This window comes from Caenorhabditis remanei, chromosome II (assembly GCF_010183535.1).
Source record: "Caenorhabditis remanei strain PX506 chromosome II, whole genome shotgun sequence".
Classification (NCBI taxonomy): domain Eukaryota; kingdom Metazoa; phylum Nematoda; class Chromadorea; order Rhabditida; family Rhabditidae; genus Caenorhabditis; species Caenorhabditis remanei.
Genome location: NC_071329.1, coordinates 17,147,121 through 17,165,967, shown reverse-complemented (window position 1 = coordinate 17,165,967; position 18,847 = coordinate 17,147,121). Strand labels below are relative to the sequence as shown.

The window sequence follows — 18,847 nt, the reverse complement described above, 5'->3', positions numbered from 1 at the left end:
CGTTGACGAAAAAAGTTTTTTTGGAGTTGTTTGAAATTATTTGAAATTGTTTGAATATTTGAGAAAAAATTTCAAATAATGTTTGATCAAATAAATTATTTGAAAAACAAATTCAAATATTATTTGGTCAAATAAATTGTTTGGAAAAAAATTTCAAACATTATTTGGTCAAACAATTTATTTGACCACTCAAACAATGCCCAGCCCTGCTTTGGAGCCCTCCAGATAATTAATTCTTATTGTTTCACTCTATTTATTAGCCAAAAATAATTACAATCAATAAATATAAAAGGTGATCACGAGTTGAAGGATCCCGACAGCAACAGGGAACCCAATAAGATTTGCACTGGATGTCTCCGGTGTAGAGTGCCTGAAAAATGTCTTTGTCTCATTTTCAGCGATAAAATAACTTACGTTGATGTCCCTTTGATGCACAATCCATCGTCATTTTTCAATCCATCCTGGCATTCGGATTCAGGTTCTTTTTCTTTTTGCTCAAACGCCACTGGTGGGTGATTGTCTCTAAAAAGTTCGAGTTACTATACAGAGTTGAGGGGACGGTTTTTGAAGTAGAGGAATAATTGTTGAAATCTTTAAAAAAGCGGAAGACGGAAAGCGGAATTCCGGTCAACTCTCTCACTATAGGTAATAGCACGACACGGTTCTTATAATCGCGCTCTACCGAAACCGAAGAAAATAGTGTGCGAAATCGAGAGATTCAGAGAAAATAGTCATTTTTCAAGAGCATTTCGGTGGAGCGCAGTTGTAAGAACTCTGCCAAGCTAATACTTTAAGAAATCTTACTCTGGTCCACCAATTTGTGGTCGTCCATACAGCTCTTCTTGCGTCGGCCACTTAACGGGCCAAGGATTCTGATGCTTAATCTCTCCAAATATATCACTGGTCGCAGTGTTGACGAGAACCAGAAGGATCACAATAGTGTTTTGAGCATTTCGAATTTTTTGAACTGATGTGGCTTGGCTCTTTTCATCCGGGCGGTGGTGGTTGGCCGGCCTGTCCTCCCTGGTCTGTCCCTGATCTGCCCTATCTTGGACAGACACCCTCATTAGAGTTTTTGGAGCACATTTATTTTTTTTTTTTAAGATTTGCTATTCACGTCGTTTATATGTATGAAATGTCTAGAATTTAAGTTTACATGAAGAAAAAATGAAAAACCGAGGTAGTTACAAAAAAGAGATCGACACTAACTAAAAACAACTAAATTTAAAAAAACAAAGATCTGAAAATCATGACAGAAAAGCAATGCATAGTATAGATAATTAAATTTGGATAATTAAATGAAGTACATCTTTTCGCGAGTGTTTGGGTGGACCTGAAAAATATGAGTTGACAATCAAAAAGTATCACAGGGTATAAAAAATTTGCCTAAAATTAGCGCGAAATTCAAAAAATATATCCAAACATTTTTTGTTTGTGTGTGTTGAAAATGCTTATTTTCCCTTTATTAATGAATTCGATGATTTTTGTGCGAAGTTTTATCGAAAATAGCAAGAAAAATGGAAGAAAAGGGAGTTTCATTCGAAAAATTTAACTCCGTATCGTTCGTCCATGTTTTAGACAGCCGATTTGACTGAGCGGCGACTCAATCGGCAATCTGTCAAGTCGTGTGCAAACGCGCTTCACTAGACTTCCGGTTTTGCGGGAAAATAATTTGAGTTTATATGGACTAAATATGACCCTGTTAGCATACTTGGGACAGGCCGAATTTCAGTACAAAATGTGAAATTTATGATTTTTTTCCAAAAAAGTCGAATTTTTGACTATGTTTTTAAGTTTCAGTTTAAAGTCGAAAGTTTTTTGAATTGTGCACAATTTTTGAGTTTATGGTACTCACCTGCACCGCGCGTGCCAAATGGGACAGATCCAATCTTGCAGAATCCTCTGATCCTCCTTCTCTCTCCCGATCTTGCTCCCGCTCCCACAGATGAATTTTCGCCCGAGTACACACCAAAATTGCGTAGTACGCTGGAGCAGGGATCGACACCGCACGATTGCATCTCACATAAGTATGACACAGTTGGTAAGTCATTTGTTGCATCTCATCTGCCGGCATTTTATTGTCATCCCATAGTACATAGTAGCGAGTTGGTCTTGAAGTTCCTTGGATTCCTGCATGGGAGCAGAGGAAGAATTCAAACTGGGTTGGATGAGTGATAACACAATCTACAGTAGTCCCGGGTGGGATGTTGCGAGACTGCCCCGTTTGGTGCATAGGGTATTTTGCGAATAGACGAGTGTGATGTCTCTTCATGACAGCGATAAATGTGATACCAGGTTCATATCCATTTTCAATCATTTTACATGCTTCTCGGATAGCTCTCAACTCATATTGCAGAACTTCATGAAACATGCTCTCTAGAGCTGCATCACGATAGACTACTATCCTTGACGGCTTGAATCCAGTGTTTCTATGGAATCTCAAAAGTAGCTCTTTCACCATAGCAGCCATGTCTTTTATTAAATCTTGCTGATCTTGAACACGTACTGTCGCGGCGTACTTGCTGGGGTGGGCATCCATGGATCCGACGATAGAGACAACAGATTGGATGGCAGTGTCAGTGACTGTTATATTAGTGACATTACAGCCGAGGAAGATGACTGATTCGTTGAAAATTTGTGGACGATATTGAGGGTTGAGAATACAATTGACTCCGCCGAGCTTCGCGTTTATTTTCAGACAAATGTTGGCAGCTGTCTTGGCAAATGTTTTGACGACGTTCTTGGCTTGAACGCATTGGGTGGTGACGCCTAGGAGAGTGTCTCCGACTCGTTTCACTTCGGCTGAAAAATAGATGTGTTTAGCAGAGTTGTACGGAATGCGATTTTTCAGTTTCTGGAATCCGGAATCCGGAACCGGAATGAGATTTTTTTATTTCCGGAATCCGGAATCCGGAACCGGAATGAGATTTTAGATTTTCCGGAATACGGAATCCGGAACCGGAATCAAATTTTCGTAATGCGGAATCCGGAATCCGGAACCGGAATGACAAAAAACCCGGAATTCCGGAATTTCTCGGAATCCGGAATCCGGAATGATTCGATAAATTTGCAAGGTCAAGTCATTTTTTCGAGTGTTTTTAATGATATATAAAGTTTAAAACTACTTTTGAGGTTCAAAACCGAAAAAGAAGTAATGCAGTTGTCTTTAAAACTCAAAAAAAATTTAAATTTAAACTTCAGGATTCCGGAAAAAAATTCAAAAAACCGGAATCCGGAATCGGAATGAAAATTTTCGTTTTCCGGAGTCCGGAGTCCGGAACCGGAATGAAACTTTTCATTTTCCGGAATGTCAAAAAAACCCGGAATTCCGGAATCCGGTATTTCCGGAATCCGGATTCCGGACAACTATGGTGCTTAGATGCAGTTAGGGTTGAGCACGATGAGGCCAGTGCTACCAATGCAGCCGCGCTCTATTGACAAGAATGGTACATTTTTTGCGTCACGGTGAATATTCGAACTCATACTATAGCGGCTATAACAGAGCGCGGATGCATTGGTAGCCCTGGCCTAAGAGCTATGCCGGTTACAGTAGTTTTAAATGTTTACGGTATACAAATTTTTAATAGTCAAGATACTACTGGCCATTATGACTGTCGCACTCGCATTTTTTTTCGAAAACAGTGAATTTTTGGTGTTGCCTCTCTGATTATTTTATAACGAATTTTTTTTGCAGGGATTGTGTAAATCAGCTACACTTTTGTAGTGGAGACTTTTAAGTCATTTTCCAGAGAGTTAACAAATTTGACTTATTCATTAGGGATGGTCACCAAGCGACCGTAGAATTATAGGACGTTCTATATCATTGGAAAGCTGAAATCACCCAGATTTCAGTTATATTTTCAGTTTTTACCCTCGAGCCCTGGTATACCAGAAAAACGAGGTCATAGTTTAGACTAATGACAACTCACAAGAGAACTCCTTCTAGAAAATGTTTGAGAATTTGCTGAAAATTGGCTCATAGGTAGTTTTGATCATTCTGAATACGATAGTAACAAAATCTTTTGTCCCTTCCTTCTCCGGAACTCAAAAAATGAGCTCGAAACTTGCTCCGCAAACTTTAGCACTCTTGTCACTCCATTCCGGGCAGCATTTTTCCGTAGCTTCGGCACCTAAGCAAGTTTCTAGCTCATTTCTGAGCTCCGGAACAGGAAGGTCAAAAAATTTTGTTACCATCCTATTCAGAACGGTCGCAACTACTTATGAGCCAATTTTCAGCAAATTCTAAAAGTTTTTCTAAAAGGAGTTTCCTTGTCACGTACTGACGCACCGAAGCGTAAAGATATCGGTAGCGTGGGTGTTAGTGTGCGGCGATGTGTTTGACCTTGTTTTTCTCGAATACCAGGTCTCGAAGGGAAAAAGTTGAATATATAAGACAAGGCGAATTTGAAAATTTTGTCTTTTAAACAAGAACTCTCATTTTTTTCAATTAATCTGTGGATTCCCAACCATTTCAAGGCGGTGATTGAAATTCAATAAATATGAGAATTATTGCTGAATTTCCACATGCTTTGAAGATTTCAAAGAGACCAAGAGTTTCGTGGGAATCAAAAAAAAAAAAAGATAAAAAAATCAGGTTAATGCTGAAACTCTAAAACCAGTCATCCCCAAAATAAAAAACAATGTTTACAAAATCAGTTTATTCACGTGAAAAAAAAACATTCAATCACAAAATCACAGATTGGATGCGGGGAGGAAATCTGGAGAAATATAAAAAACACAAAAATTGAAACGTGAGCAAAACAAAACCGTGAACTAATCGTGGATTCCCATTCTGGATGCGAGCATCCAGAATGGGGAAATTGAGAAAAACTAGAAAAGTTATAGGCGTGAATTATGAAATGTGGATTCCCATTCTGGTTTCACGAAATGGATGTGGGGAGTTTTAGAGAAGACCAAGTAGAAAGACGCTGGGAATCATGGAGCTTTTCACAGAAATACTCTTGTAGACTTCTGAATATACTTCCGGCTAGCCAACATTGAATTTTCTATCGTAAGACTTCTGAAATAGAACATTTAGTTACGAGAAAGGTTTTCTAACAACTCACCTTTTGTAAAAAGCCTTTGTCTCTGCCGTGCTTAAATTCAAAAACTGTCAAATATCCATAAATTCACGATTAAATCTGAAAACGTATTGAGAAGATTATACCCGTCACCTGCTTTTTCGAATAGTTTAGGTTATAGAGTCGACAACAATGTATCCAGATAAAAATATTGAGAAGAATAGGCTAGCAACACACGACGATGTGGAAAATTGGTAAAATGATTAAAATACAACAACAGGCGAAGGTCACGTGGATTTTTTACTGCAAAAAGCGAGGATTCGGGCTTATCCATTATTATTCGTGACCTTCGCCTGTTGTTGTATTTTAATCATTTTACCAATTTTCCACATCGTCGTGTGTTGCTAGCCTATTCTTCTCAATATTTTTATCTGGATACATTGTTGTCGACTCTATAACCTAAACTATTCGAAAAAGCAGGTGACGGGTATAATCTTCTCAATACGTTTTCAGATTTAATCGTGAATTTATGGATATTTGACAGTTTTTGAATTTAAGCACGGCAGAGACAAAGGCTTTTTACAAAAGGTGAGTTGTTAGAAAACCTTTCTCGTAACTAAATGTTCTATTTCAGAAGTCTTACGATAGAAAATTCAATGTTGGCTAGCCGGAAGTATATTCAGAAGTCTACAAGAGTATTTCTGTGAAAAGCTCCATGATTCCCAGCGTCTTTCTACTTGGTCTTCTCTAAAACTCCCCACATCCATTTCGTGAAACCAGAATGGGAATCCACATTTCATAATTCACGCCTATAACTTTTCTAGTTTTTCTCAATTTCCCCATTCTGGATGCTCGCATCCAGAATGGGAATCCACGATTAGTTCACGGTTTTGTTTTGCTCACGTTTCAATTTTTGTGTTTTTTATATTTCCCCAGATTTCCTCCCCGCATCCAATCTGTGATTTTGTGATTGAATGTTTTTTTTTCACGTGAATAAACTGATTTTGTAAACATTGTTTTTTATTTTGGGGATGACTGGTTTTAGAGTTTCAGCATTAACCTGATTTTTTTAAATCTGATTCCCGCGAAACTCAGGGTTTCTCGAAAATGTGGAAATTTAGCAAATACATGTGGAAATTTAGCGATTATCTCCATTTTTCCTATAAATTCTGATATGCTAAGAAAATCTGTGATAATTTCACATCTTTAGGGAGATAACCACTACTTCTCCTTCAAAAGTTGAAATTTTCAAATTCGGCCTGTCTTATATCTTTAAAATCAGCGTGATTTCATATATTCAATGATATAGGACACGTCCTATAACTCCACGATCACTCGATGACAGTAAAAACTTTAAAAACCTCAATTTTTAGCCTAGAACCTCACACAAAATCACAAAAAAGAACACTCACGATAGAAATCATGCTTCCCTGGCAATATCACAAGAACCAACTGGAGATCCGGATACGTCTGCTTCAAAAACCTCAACACCAATTCCACTTCCTCTACTCCATGGCCATACTTGCAAAAGACCGGATATTCAGTAATCGGCACCCCACTCTCTTGGGAAATCTTCCTAAGAAGGTGCACATATCTCGTCAGACAATCTTCATGGACTTCTTTTGGCTCGGCGAAGCACGCGATTGCCCAACAAGTGATATGGATCCCATCCAAAAATTTGTAGGGTCTCATGTCCCACGCACCATCGGTAGGAGATTTTGAAGCATCATTTTGAGGAGATTTGTGATCTGAGTAGATAAGACTGGGTGGGCGTAGTACTCGTCCATTCAATTCTGTCATGTTTGAACTGACATTAATTCCGAAATCATTTATACAAGGGTCCTGTTCAAATTCCAAGGCGTCCCTCTGCTTGCTAATCGCTCTCATTCTATCCGGCGCCGGTTTCGCACTGGCCCATATCATCTGAGACTTCTGTCCCTCTGTCAGCTTCTTCACACATCGTTGATAATCAGCGAGGATGCATACTTCAATCGGAAAGTATGTTGGAAACTCAATAAGACCCACTTGCAGACATGGCAAGTGGGGATACTGTAGCGTTATTCGATGTTGTTCCAGAAAGTGTTGAGCTACAGTACACCTCTTGGTGCTTCCGTCGGGTAAGTTCTTGTCAATGATTAACTCATCAGCAGGTTGTTCCGTTACATTAATCACTTTACGAATTCTACTTCGGGTTGGGAAGTGAGAAAGCTCGATGAAGAGATTCTTGATTGCTTTTGAGAATTGGTGATGTTGGGAGTGAGTGATGCCTTGCTCCATCACCGAGATCCGGAGGTGCTCCGGTAGATCAAGAACTTTCGCCAAAAACTCAATAACTGGCGTCGCAGTGTGAAACGCTGCAGCGGAAACATCGACGTTCAGCATGCAACCCTTCCGAGTTAGCTTCGTCGATTGATGATATCCCATCCAGATTTCTCGACCACCACCAAGGCTTAAACCCTGATCTGGTAGTGGTTTGTAGTAGAAAGACTTTCCAATAGTTGCGTATCGAAGACTCGGAACATGTCGGAGAATCGTATCGATCACTTGAATCGCCTCATATTTCAAGTTGTCATTACTCATCAATGAAATCTCGCCAACCCATTTGACGGATACTGTCACTAGGCGGGGTCTACCTCCACTTTCCACTGGAACTAACAAGACGACACTCAGATTTTGATGGTCCAGTGGGAGCAGCTTCTTTGTGTACATGTTTTCTTTTCCGTCGTATACCGGATGCATATCAGCGAAATGGTCGGGATAGGTTGCTAGAAAGCGAGTGAAGATTTCTCTGAAATTTTTAAATGTGTAAGTTCTTTATTATAAAATGGCGACGACACCTGGTACCAAAAATCTTGAAGCCGCCCGGATCAAAACTGGTACGAATCAGAACCGACTAGCTATTAGATTTAGATTTGACGGTTCTGTTTCGTGCCAGTTCTCATCCGGGCGTTTCTATTTCTGGCAATATTCTGATTTGTACCAGTTTTATTTCAGGGAGTTCTGAATTTTTTTTTGAAATTCCGGAGTTTTCAAAAAAACCGGTCGAAAATTTTTGGAAATTTCTGAAATTTCTGTTGAATTATTCAAAAATGAAGTCACTAAAATAGTGATTTACCAATTTCCCTGATTTCTGTCTAATTTTATGCTCAAAAACATGTTTCCGGAGTTTTTCCTTGAAATACTTACAGATTTCATTCGAACTCAAAATGTTTGTCTCCGAAGAACTAATTTTTCAGACAGTTTTCTTGAAATATTTCTGCGAATTTTTCGGTTTTTCTCGGCCAAAATTTTTTTGCACAGCCCTGACCTGAATGCGTTTTCCCTTAGAAATCTAAGTCAATTCATGTTAAAACTAATGTTTTTAAATAGCGCCGTCCCCTACATATATAACATTTTGCAAACTATAATATTTTAGGATTTTTCTTCCATTTTAAAGACGTTTTTTTCAAATTTCAAATCCAATTCTCACCGATTTGTTTTCCTTGAGCACATTGTTGTCGACATCTCTACACTATAATGTTGCACTTTCTCTGCTACTATTTTCATGCGATAGTAATTGGTTCGAAGTATAATTTCTCTTCCGATTCTCCCATAATTTGGACGTTTTGGTGGTCGGAATCGGATACAGGGTAGTCTGAAAGAATGGTATTTGGTTTTTTAGGAGGGGAAAACGGAACAGACTTGCAAAATTCCATGTCGGGTCGGATTTGAATTTTTTAAAACTTTTTTCACTACAATTTTTCAATAAAATTTTCCAACATTTTTTCTCAAGTATTAGGTTGATTCATAATTTTCTGCAATTTTCGAGCTTGCCGGTTGTCGTTTTGATTTCTCGGCACAGGAGTCGTTTTTCGATGTGGTCTTTTTTTGTGTTTGGTAGACCAACTTAAGTACTTGTTACAGTTTCAGAGTTTTACTTATGGATTTTTTTCCCGCCGAGAGCGGAGCTTTGATTTACAAGCATTTTTTTGCGTTTTTGAAACGTTATTTTGTTTTCATTCATTTTTGGTCTGAAAACTAGGTCATTCAAAAGAAAGTTGTTGATGTATGTTAACAAATGTCTCCTCGTTTTAACGCGAATACATTTTGATTCAAAACATTCGAAACAAGAAACTTGGATTTGACTTTTGAAGTTCTTCTCTTTCAGCAGTCAGATCTAGATTTGGAGTTATAGCAGGGAATCGTATAAGCGAATCTGTGTCAAACCACCTGTAGGTGGTTTGACACAGGTTTTTTGTCAATTTTTTTAAGGGTGACTTATGTAATTGTAGTTCATGGATGGAAACCATATATCGGAATGAGAAAATTCGTCGTTACATACCACACGTTTTGAATCAATATGAGATGGCACCTCACATGGACCTAAGTTGGTTCTTAGTACTTTTCCACCCAACACGTGTGTGTTTGGGGTATTTATTTATTAACAATAAATAGTGGAGTTCTTACTCTAACGATGTGAGGAAAGTACAATGTGTGGACTAAGATTTGCGCTCTCTGAGTGTTCTCAAACCTGAAAAAGTGGTTTTTTGAATCTGACACTCAGTACTCTGGGAGTAGTGGTAGGAACTCCTGAACAATGTAAGGGAAGTAACATCAGATGTTCACGTTTCAAATTTCAATAAACTTAAAATCATGTGACTCCAAGACGGGGAGATATAACACAAAGACATTTTTGGTATGACAACACTTTTTCAAGTGTTGAGAAAGTAACCCACAACAAACTGTTATCATCTGGCTGGACAGTTTTTTTTAATTCAACGTCCTTATCCAGTCTTTTTTTCTCTGATAAAAAACTTTTTGCTTGACTCCAAGGTCATTTGAACCGGAAAAAATCCGAATGAAAAGGGATATCAAATAGAAGCAAGTTCCCTTTTCAAATGATCTCGAATGGATGGTCTACGCGGAGAGAATCAGAATGCTACCAAAATCTTGTCAGAAGACCATTGGTGCTGATAAACAATGTCTTGAATTCGAGAAGTCTTTCTGGATTAAAAAAAATAGAAGCAAAGTTTTATCGAAAAATTGCAGAAAATTATGAATCAACCTAATACAGTGCGCGAAATATCTTTAGGACCCCCCTCGAATTTAGGGGTTCTGGAAAACCCAAAAGAGATATCAAAAATCTGTGAATGCCAATCGATTCCCAATCCAAAATGACCCCCGGACACAAATTTTCATAAACCTATCACTTTTCATACGCTCGTACCACCAAAAAGTCACTTTTTTGGCCGCGAAATATCTTTAGGACCACCTCGAAAATCGAATTTCCAGTTGATTTTTAGAAAAATTATTTAGGTGGAAATAGTTTTGGGTAATACAAAATCACATTTTAATGTGTTTTTACATGTTTTAACATCAATCTCTGTTTGTTTTATCTTCAAAAACAAAACTTCAATATCACGCTAAATCACTTTTTACGCATTTTTGACTTTGATGGCTTATTTCTCCGAAATAGAATTGACTACTATTCTGAAACGTTATCGGTCATTTGACTCATTTATTTGTAAACCTATTGCAAAAAAGATTTCGGAAAAATACCGACTTTGAGCGGAGTTACATGTCTTCAATTCAAAATGACTCTATTTACTACTGAAAACGTGGAAAAAATAACTGTTTGGATTAAATTGCAAGTAACTCCGCTCAAAGTCGGTATTTTTCCGAAATCTTTTTTGCAATAGGTTCACAAATAAATGAGTCAAATGACCGATAACGTTTCAGAATAGTAGTCAATTCTATTTCGGAGAAATAAGCCATCAAAGTCAAAAATGCGTAAAAAGTGATTTAGCGTGATATTGAAGTTTTGTTTTTGAAGATAAAACAAACAGAGATTGATGTTAAAACATGTAAAAACACATTAAAATGTGATTTTGAATTACCCAAAACTATTTCCACCTAAATAATTTTTCTAAAAATCAACTGGAAATTCGATTTTCGAGGTGGTCCTAAAGATATTTCGCGGCCAAAAAAGTGACTTTTTGGTGGTACGAGCGTATGAAAAGTGATAGGTTTATGAAAATTTGTGTCCGGGGGTTATTTTGGATTGGGAATCGATTGGCATTCACAGATTTTTGATATCTCTTTTGGGTTTTCCAGAACCCCCAAATTCGAGGGGGGTCCTAAAGATATTTCGCGCACTGTATATACTTTAAAAACCGTCGAAATTTTCAAAAAAGGCAGTCTTTAGTAGTTTTTTCAAAAAAAAAAACCGGAAAGTTTTCGAAAAAAAAAATTGAATTTTTTTCAGTACTGAATACCGGGCCGGGCCGGGCGGGGAATTTTGTTTTTCGGTCCGTTGCAAATATGACATAGAAGAAAAAAACTCACTCATGTTCTTTCTGCTCTGGAACAACTAGTGCCGTCTCCATACTGTGGGGGTCCTCACAGTTGAGGTGAGCTCCCTAAAAAAAGTAACAATTGACAAACAGAAAAAGATATCAAGAATCAAATCAACCAAATAAAAATCTAGTTAGAAAAAAATTTGAAGGTTTTGTTCCAAATTTGAACTTATTTCATGGCTATGAAATTGCTTTTGTTTTTAAAGTTGATTCTAAATGACAAAAATATGAGAATGTCCATGAAAAAAGAAAAATTGACATTTTGCTCTGAAAACACTATACATCACCTGTAAAATGAATGAAACCCTTATTTTAGCGATTGAAAATATGATTTTTCATATTAAAATCAACAGTTCCATTCAAAAAAGTGAGTTTTAATTGAAATAAATAATAAAAACCAATAAAATAAAACTTTCTTCAATTCTAAATTACCAAAACGAACCGAATTTAGAAAAACAAACGAAAAGAAACAAAAAGAGAAATACGTTTGGCAACATTTTCTTTGTTAAGAGAGGAAGAAAGATGGGGTTGGAGACCCAGACGGCTTGAGTAATGACCGATCGAAAAATCGAGTGGTATACTGTGTAAATAGGAGAGAATCAAAGAATCAGAAAAGTTATGCCGCAGGAATTCTATCGAGGAGAATAGATCGAAGTAAGAGGAGGAGGAAAAGGAGGAGAAGGAGAGAAAACTAAAGAGAGGAGAAGAAAAAAAATGGGGATAAGGATCAAGATCCGTCTAGACAATGAAATTGTTTTTTGAAAAATTTAAATTTAATAAAAATTAAGAAGAAAATATGGCTCATTAGGCAAAGAATGGTCCAAAAAATAAAAGAACGGTCCCAAGGAATTGAATGGTCCCAACCGCAAAGAATGGTCCCTCAAAATAGAAACAAAAAGAGGTCCCAAGATTTTGCACTTACAATTAGTTAATTAAAATTCATATCAATTTTGAGGTCTTTGCGGGTGGGACCATTCTTTGCCTATTGAGCCGAAAATAGTTACATTCGACTATTCTTGACATAATTCTTTTTTTTGTAATGAGAGGATTTTTTTAATTGCTAAAAATGAGCTTTTAGAACAATTTCCTAAATTTTGAGCCCAATATCAACATATTTTGAAGCGATTTAAGTTTGGTGGCCTAGAAAGTCAAATTTTAGGATTTCTAAGTCACCAGCCTCAAAATGCTTCAAAATAGGTGAATCAAAATTTACTAAATTGTTTAGAAAAGTTGAATACGATAATGGATTCACAAAAATCTAAAAATTTGAATTTTTAGAAAAAAAAATTTGTCTGAAATTTTCAGATTTTCCAAAAACTAATTGTAGAAAACAACTTAAAAATTTTAATCCTCCTTAAAATTCTCAAAAAATTTTGAGCACCATACTGACCCATTTCTGAGCATTTTGAGTTTGGCGGCCCTGAAACCCAAAATTTAAAATTTGAATTTTTTTGAACATTTTTTCGATTTTTTGCAAAAAACTGTTTACATTTCGATAAAATACAAGTTTACATAGGATTTTTGACTATTTTTGATGAAAATTTAAAAAAATTTCGAAACATTTTGTGTAAAAATCGTGCTCATTTTTTTGGCTCCGGGCCGACCGGGCCGAGCCGATATTTTGCAAGTCTGAAAAAAATCTTCAAACATTTTTTAAAAACCAACTTCAGAATTTTAAAAACAAAAAATACTGACCGTTCAGCCCCCTCCTGAACTGACTATACTGATTTCGTACCCTCAAGGGTCAGAGGCCAACCCCCCCCCCCCCCCCCCTCTTCAATCCAACAACAAAATCCAATCAGTACTTGGAAACAATGGTATCCAAAACAACTCTCATCACTCTCCTCGCTGTCACCGGCTTCATCGCTCTCCTGGCATTCGTTGGCACCGGCGTTGTCCGATCTGCGAGACATCGTCCTAATTATTATACTACTCAAGGCCCAGAGGACTATTTGGGAACACCCACTCAGTTTGTGAAGAAGATCAATGAGCTACGGCGATGGTGTGCTAGAGATTTTAATGTTTCAAATATGCATCAATTGGTGAGACAGTTTGTGATGTGCTTGTTCTGAAAAAAGTTTTTTTTTGTTCAGATTTGGAGTGAGGATCTTGTGAAAGCCGCGGAGTTTCTTAAGGAAAGTGAAGTGTTTAGCGACAAAGGACGCGTGGAAGTGATCAATTCTTATCAAGACGCTTTTTATTCTGTGCAAGGGCTTTTGAAGAAGAAAGGAAAATCAGGCAGAGCAGTAAACTTCAAGCAAATCATTGATAAGGATATAAGAAACGAGGGAATTGATTTTCTGGTGCCAAATCAGTTGTACGTTGGTTGCTCACCGAAAGACACCACCATGACATGTTTGATAGGACCGAGGTATGTACATAAGTCTTGAAAACTGAAAGTAAACCAAAAAATACATTTTCAGCAATAAATTTTCGTTCTTCGATTACTCCGGCGACTCCACTGCAGTTCCTGGCACTCAATGTCTTGATGGATATGTGGAGAATGATGGAATCTGCTCTCCGACTACAGAAACATTGTGGGTTTTAAAATTTTGGCTCTATTACAGTTTAGATGTCCTTTGAAAACTTGAACGTCCCAAAAACACTTAGACGTCCTTTAAAACACTTAGACGTCCTTTGAAACATTTAAACGTCCTTTCGGATCCCAAATATGTTCAAAAATGTTTAAACGTCCCACAAAACATTTAGACGTCCCAAAAAATGTTTAGACGTCCCATTAAATATTGAGACGTCCCTTGTAGTCCGAAAATTAGGATTTAAATACTTAGACGTCCCAAAAAACATTTAGACGTCCCAAAAAGCATTTAAACGTCCCAAAAAATGTTTAGACGTCCCTTCAACACTAAAAGCCACTGAAAGTGTTCAAGGGACGTCTAAATATTTTTTAGGACGTCTAAATATTTTTTGGGACGTTTAAATGTTTTTTGGGACGTTTGAATCTTCAGAACTATATTTTGGGATTACAAGGGACGTCTAAACATTTTATGGGACGTTTAAACGTTTTTTGGGACGTCTAAACTTTTGAAAGGACGTTTTAAAAAAATTAGAGTTTGAAAGGACGTTTAAGTGTTTCAAGGGACGTTTAAGTGTTTTAAGGGACGTTTTAGTTTTTAAAGGACATCTAAACTGTAATAGAGCCAAAATTTTTAATAAATTCGAGTAGTTATTGTTCTAAATTGTTTGATTTTAGGGTTGAAGCGTCTCAAGAGAAATTTCCAAAGATAAAAGAAGAAGATGAGGAGGACGATGAGACTTCTGGGACAAATGCCTCTCAACTTGTTCTAGTTTTCTTGTGTCTCTGTATTTTTTATGTTTTTTAATTGATTGATTAATAAATTTCGGTATTGTAAAGTGCAGACTGTACACTGGAAACTTATTTGAAAATAATTCAAATTCCGACGCGAGGAAGAAATGTAGACCAAACTTAGCCCTCCACTTTTGCTATGTTCTATAAGTTGACTTTGAGAGCCCGTTACGGTATTAAAAATTGACGTAACTGCTTAAAAATAGTATTTTTTGTGTAGATCATACCTAGCCCTCCACTTTTGCTGTTGACAACTTTTTGATAGCTCCGCCTTCTTTTGAGATATGCGCGTCCGTGAGTTCTTCTTCAAAAGCACATATCTCAAAAGTGGGCGGAGCTATCAAATAGTCGTCAGTCACAAAAATGAAGCTCTATTTTCAATCTACACACTCTATAAAAGCTTGGCACTGTGAGATAAAAAGTGAAGTCGTGGCGCACTTGATTATTTTCAACTAAAAACTGCACGTACGATTTACGTCCACTACTGTAGATTTATAGTTAGTACGAGCTGAAAAAAAGCAATGGTTGGTTATTGTAGATTTTAATTTTACAGGAGTAAAAAAAAAATTAAAAATTCGAACAAAAAACCAAAATAGAGAAAATTACAGTATTGCTCAAAAGGTTATCAACTTTCGCGGTTTTCAGTGAAAAATGACCAACTTTGACAGTTAATTTTGGTGTCACCTGCTTGTTCGACAAAATTTATTTTGTATGGGATTAACAGAGCAAAAATAGCACATTATTTTTGTAGTTGACCATTTTTTTATAGGAACACTATATTGAAAGTTATAGGTTGTCAAAGTGAAAATCTCCAAAATTTCGCTGATTTGCATTGAAATTAGTCGATTTCAGGGAGTAATGGGTTTCTTTACCTGTAAATTTCATGGTAGTGTCCATACAAAAAAATGGCCCACTACAAAAATTATGTGTTATTTTTGCTCTGTTCATCCCATACAAAATTGAGTTTATCAGACTATCATGGGACACCGAAACACACTGTCAAAGTCTCAATCTTTCCCTCAGCCCCTGATACTGATATCGACATCATTATGCAAAAAGACATAATAGACGCTTCCTCTCCTGCCCGCTGCCTCTTCCGCCGTTCCCTTCTTCTCTCAGCGCCCCTTTCTCAGTGCCTAGCATATAACCGTCCCCTCTCTATATAAATTCCAACCGACCACGTAGCTCAACTGGTAGAGCGCCAGATGAACAGTCTGGTTATCGGGGGTCGGGCGGCAAGGTTTCAGACTGTGGACGCGGACACAGACGGAGGCCTCCCGGCTGTTCTTAACTGTAAGTTCTACTGGATAACTCTGCCTGTGACTGTGTTCCTAAGAGGCTATTTGTCGCTCATTGCAGTGTACCTTGACGTAAATTTTAAAATTTTGAAATTTGAATATTGGTCTCAATTATCCGGTGCTTTGGGCCGAGCCTATAGCCCGGATCGGCCCGGCCCTTGAAAAGTGAACTTATTTTTTTCAGACAGTTTTCTCTTTTTCGGTTTTTCGGATAATTTTTTTTTCGATTTCTCGGAAAAAAATTCGGAAAACTGTTCTCCTGATAGCCCTGATCATCTAGTTTCCACTAGTTCAATTTAGCTTCTACAAATATTTTTGTAAACACTTGAACTTTTTGCCGTACTATTTTTCTTATTTTTCCCTCATTCTCATTCCCCTTGTGACCAAAACCATTCTCCATCATCCCAAAAAAAATTGTCCATAAAGAGTCTTAAAAGAGTCTCAAATTCAGAATGCCACTCCCTTCTAATTGCCTGAAATTTCGCATCTTGTTTGCCTACTTGGAGGTAATTAGTATGTTCCTCTCCCCCCTCCTCCAACCAAAACGCCCACTCAAATATATATTTGACAGAGAGAGAGAGAGACAATTGTTTTCCGTTTTTGGTGAATGGAGTACTGTAGCGAGTTGGTATGTTTTGTTTCTTGTACAATTTTATCAGGTTTGATTTTATTTGTAACGTTTTTTTTAATATGTTAGCAGTTATAATTAGTTTAATTAGTTAGGAATCAAAGGTTAAAGGTGCAATATCAAAATTTTTAGGTTTTCACTTTTTTGCTTTATACGAAACTAAATTTTTTGAAACTGAAACATTCATCAATCATCTAGGTGTGACAGTCGAAGGTGGAAACAGTCGGCTGGGGCGCCGCAGACGCGTTTTTCGACAGCTTTTTTAGACTGCTATCTGAGGGCAGTTTGGCTCGTTTTTAACGGTGTCTGGCGCACCTTTGACGCGTTTTCTTTCGAATTTTTCACTTGTTTTGTCTGAAAATTGAAATTCTTCCAATTTTTCATTTCAAACTTTTCAGTCCAAAAATTTTAGTCTTCACACTTTCCCAACTTCCGGTTTCACTATTTTCCTTCTTATTTCCATTTTTTCTCCATTCACTCATCACGCCCTAATTGCTATTTTCTCCATCAATCCCTTCCAGCTCGTGTTATGCTCTTTTTTCTTCTCTTTCACTCTCTGTGTACCTGTCAACAACACACCACTAAATAATAGGGTAGAGATGAGATATTTATAGGGCAAGTGTCTCAGCTTCGAAGGGCAAAACTCATTTTGACGGTGGCGTGTGAAAATCTTAAAATTTTGAGCTTTTCAAGTAATTTTTTTTTGGAATTTAGTCTATTAGCTCGGCTCAGTTCTTACAACTGCGCTCCACTGAAATACCATTTAAAATTGTCTTTTTTTCTCTGAGTCTCTCAATTTTGCACACTATTTTTTTCGGTTTCAATAGAGCGCGATTGTACGAAGCGTGTCGTGCACATACATGTTCTGAGAAAAAGTTCGATGTGATTTACGTCCGAGAATCGTCAAAAATCGGGCTGAAATTAGTATATTCTTGACAAAACTTTTGGATTTTAGTAGTTTAGGCCACGCCCCTTTTCAGTATAAATGATTCAAAAAAAAAGAAAGTTAGGTGAATAGGCTCCGCCCATTTTTCAGTCAAATTTTGGCCGTTCATTGAGTCAACGTCATTTTTTTCAATAAAATAGGTTCCGCCCACTTTCAGACTAGAGTTAATATCTATAAGGAATTTATCTGGGAAAAAAGTAAATTTTGACCGAAAATAGGTGACAAAATAGGCCACGCCCATTTTTCAGACATACACAAAAAGTGGAAAAAAAAAGTAATTTTCGACCTAAAAATGGGTTTTTAGGCTGGAAAATTTAGGTTTTTTTTTTAAAAAGCTCATTTCAGCTCCTTTTTCATCGAGTTTTTAGGAAAAACAGTTTAAAAATCGAGCATTTTCATTGAACTCTCTTGAAAACCTATGAATCCTTCTCCCTGAGAATTTTACGGGTCGGGCTCCTGGGCTCCAAGAGCATGTCATGATTACACTTTTCTGAAAACTCAAAATTTTGAATTCCAAGCACATATGTATGTCATTTTCATGTTTTCCCCAGCCAGCAACCCTCCAATTTTTTTTCTAATCCCACTTGATTTGACACATGCAAAACTTCCATCAATCTCGATTTCGAGTCACTTCAACTTGTTAGAAATTAGAAATCACTTGTTGTTTAGTTTCTTTTTTTTTGTTTTTTTCCTTCCCCCCGCCATTTTTCACTCTCAATTGGTTCCGTTGTGTCGGCGGAGAACAAGGGGGAGCGGGTAAATTGCATTCTCACCCGCCAGTCTGGATTGGGATTTTTTTTGAAGATATAAATATCCGAATGATTTATTCCTTAGAGTTAGAAGGTATACCTGGAATCAATGCCCTAAAAATTTTTTTCAACAAATTTTTTTTTTGATTTTCAAGCAACTTGGTCAGTGTAGCAAGAATTTCAGCCATTCATAAGTCTTCAGAGACTGCAGTTACCAAAAAGTTGTCAACTACAAAAATGTAGCACGTAACCTATTTGGTATGCATACCAAATTTTGGGACACGGGGACATCCCACTTCCCCGTCATACCATTTCCAGTCCGCAGATTCCGAATCTGAAATAAAAATTTGCAAAATCCTCCAAGGACGTTTGGCAACTTTGAAATTTTGAAACCAGTTTAGAAACCAGATCATTGAAATATGAATTTCACGTAAATTGCTAAAAATGCCTTTTTTCCGTGCACTTATCACGTTTTGTGTCAAAATGTCGTTTTTTCGAGAATTGTTTTTCCGAAAAGCTTTTCCGAGTCGCGTTGCGTGCGCGTT

At 37.1% G+C, this 18,847-nt stretch overlaps 3 protein-coding genes across 3 annotated transcripts; 1 reads left to right on the top strand and 2 right to left on the bottom strand.

Moving 5' to 3' along the window:
- Positions 1-276: 276 nt before the first annotated feature.
- On the bottom strand, positions 277-1,067 carry GCK72_007596 (uncharacterized protein; the record flags this gene model as incomplete). The annotated part of the gene is made up of 3 exons (XM_003107094.2): positions 277-370; positions 415-522; positions 805-1,067. 3 exons carry the CDS (start codon positions 1,065-1,067, stop codon positions 277-279), a joined length of 465 nt encoding a protein of 154 aa, XP_003107142.2.
- A 734-nt stretch (positions 1,068-1,801) lies between these two features.
- Positions 1,802-11,386, bottom strand: GCK72_007595 (uncharacterized protein; the record flags this gene model as incomplete). Its single annotated transcript, XM_003107282.2, has 4 exons — positions 1,802-2,802; positions 6,434-7,809; positions 8,491-8,655; positions 11,346-11,386. 4 exons carry the CDS (start codon positions 11,384-11,386, stop codon positions 1,802-1,804), a joined length of 2,583 nt encoding a protein of 860 aa, XP_003107330.2.
- Positions 11,387-13,170: 1,784 nt separating this feature from the next.
- GCK72_007594 (uncharacterized protein) lies at positions 13,171-14,697 on the top strand (the record flags this gene model as incomplete). The annotated part of the gene is made up of 4 exons (XM_003107286.2): positions 13,171-13,398; positions 13,450-13,727; positions 13,780-13,893; positions 14,568-14,697. 4 exons carry the CDS (start codon positions 13,171-13,173, stop codon positions 14,695-14,697), a joined length of 750 nt encoding a protein of 249 aa, XP_003107334.2.
- Between the last annotated feature and the right edge of the window lie 4,150 nt (positions 14,698-18,847).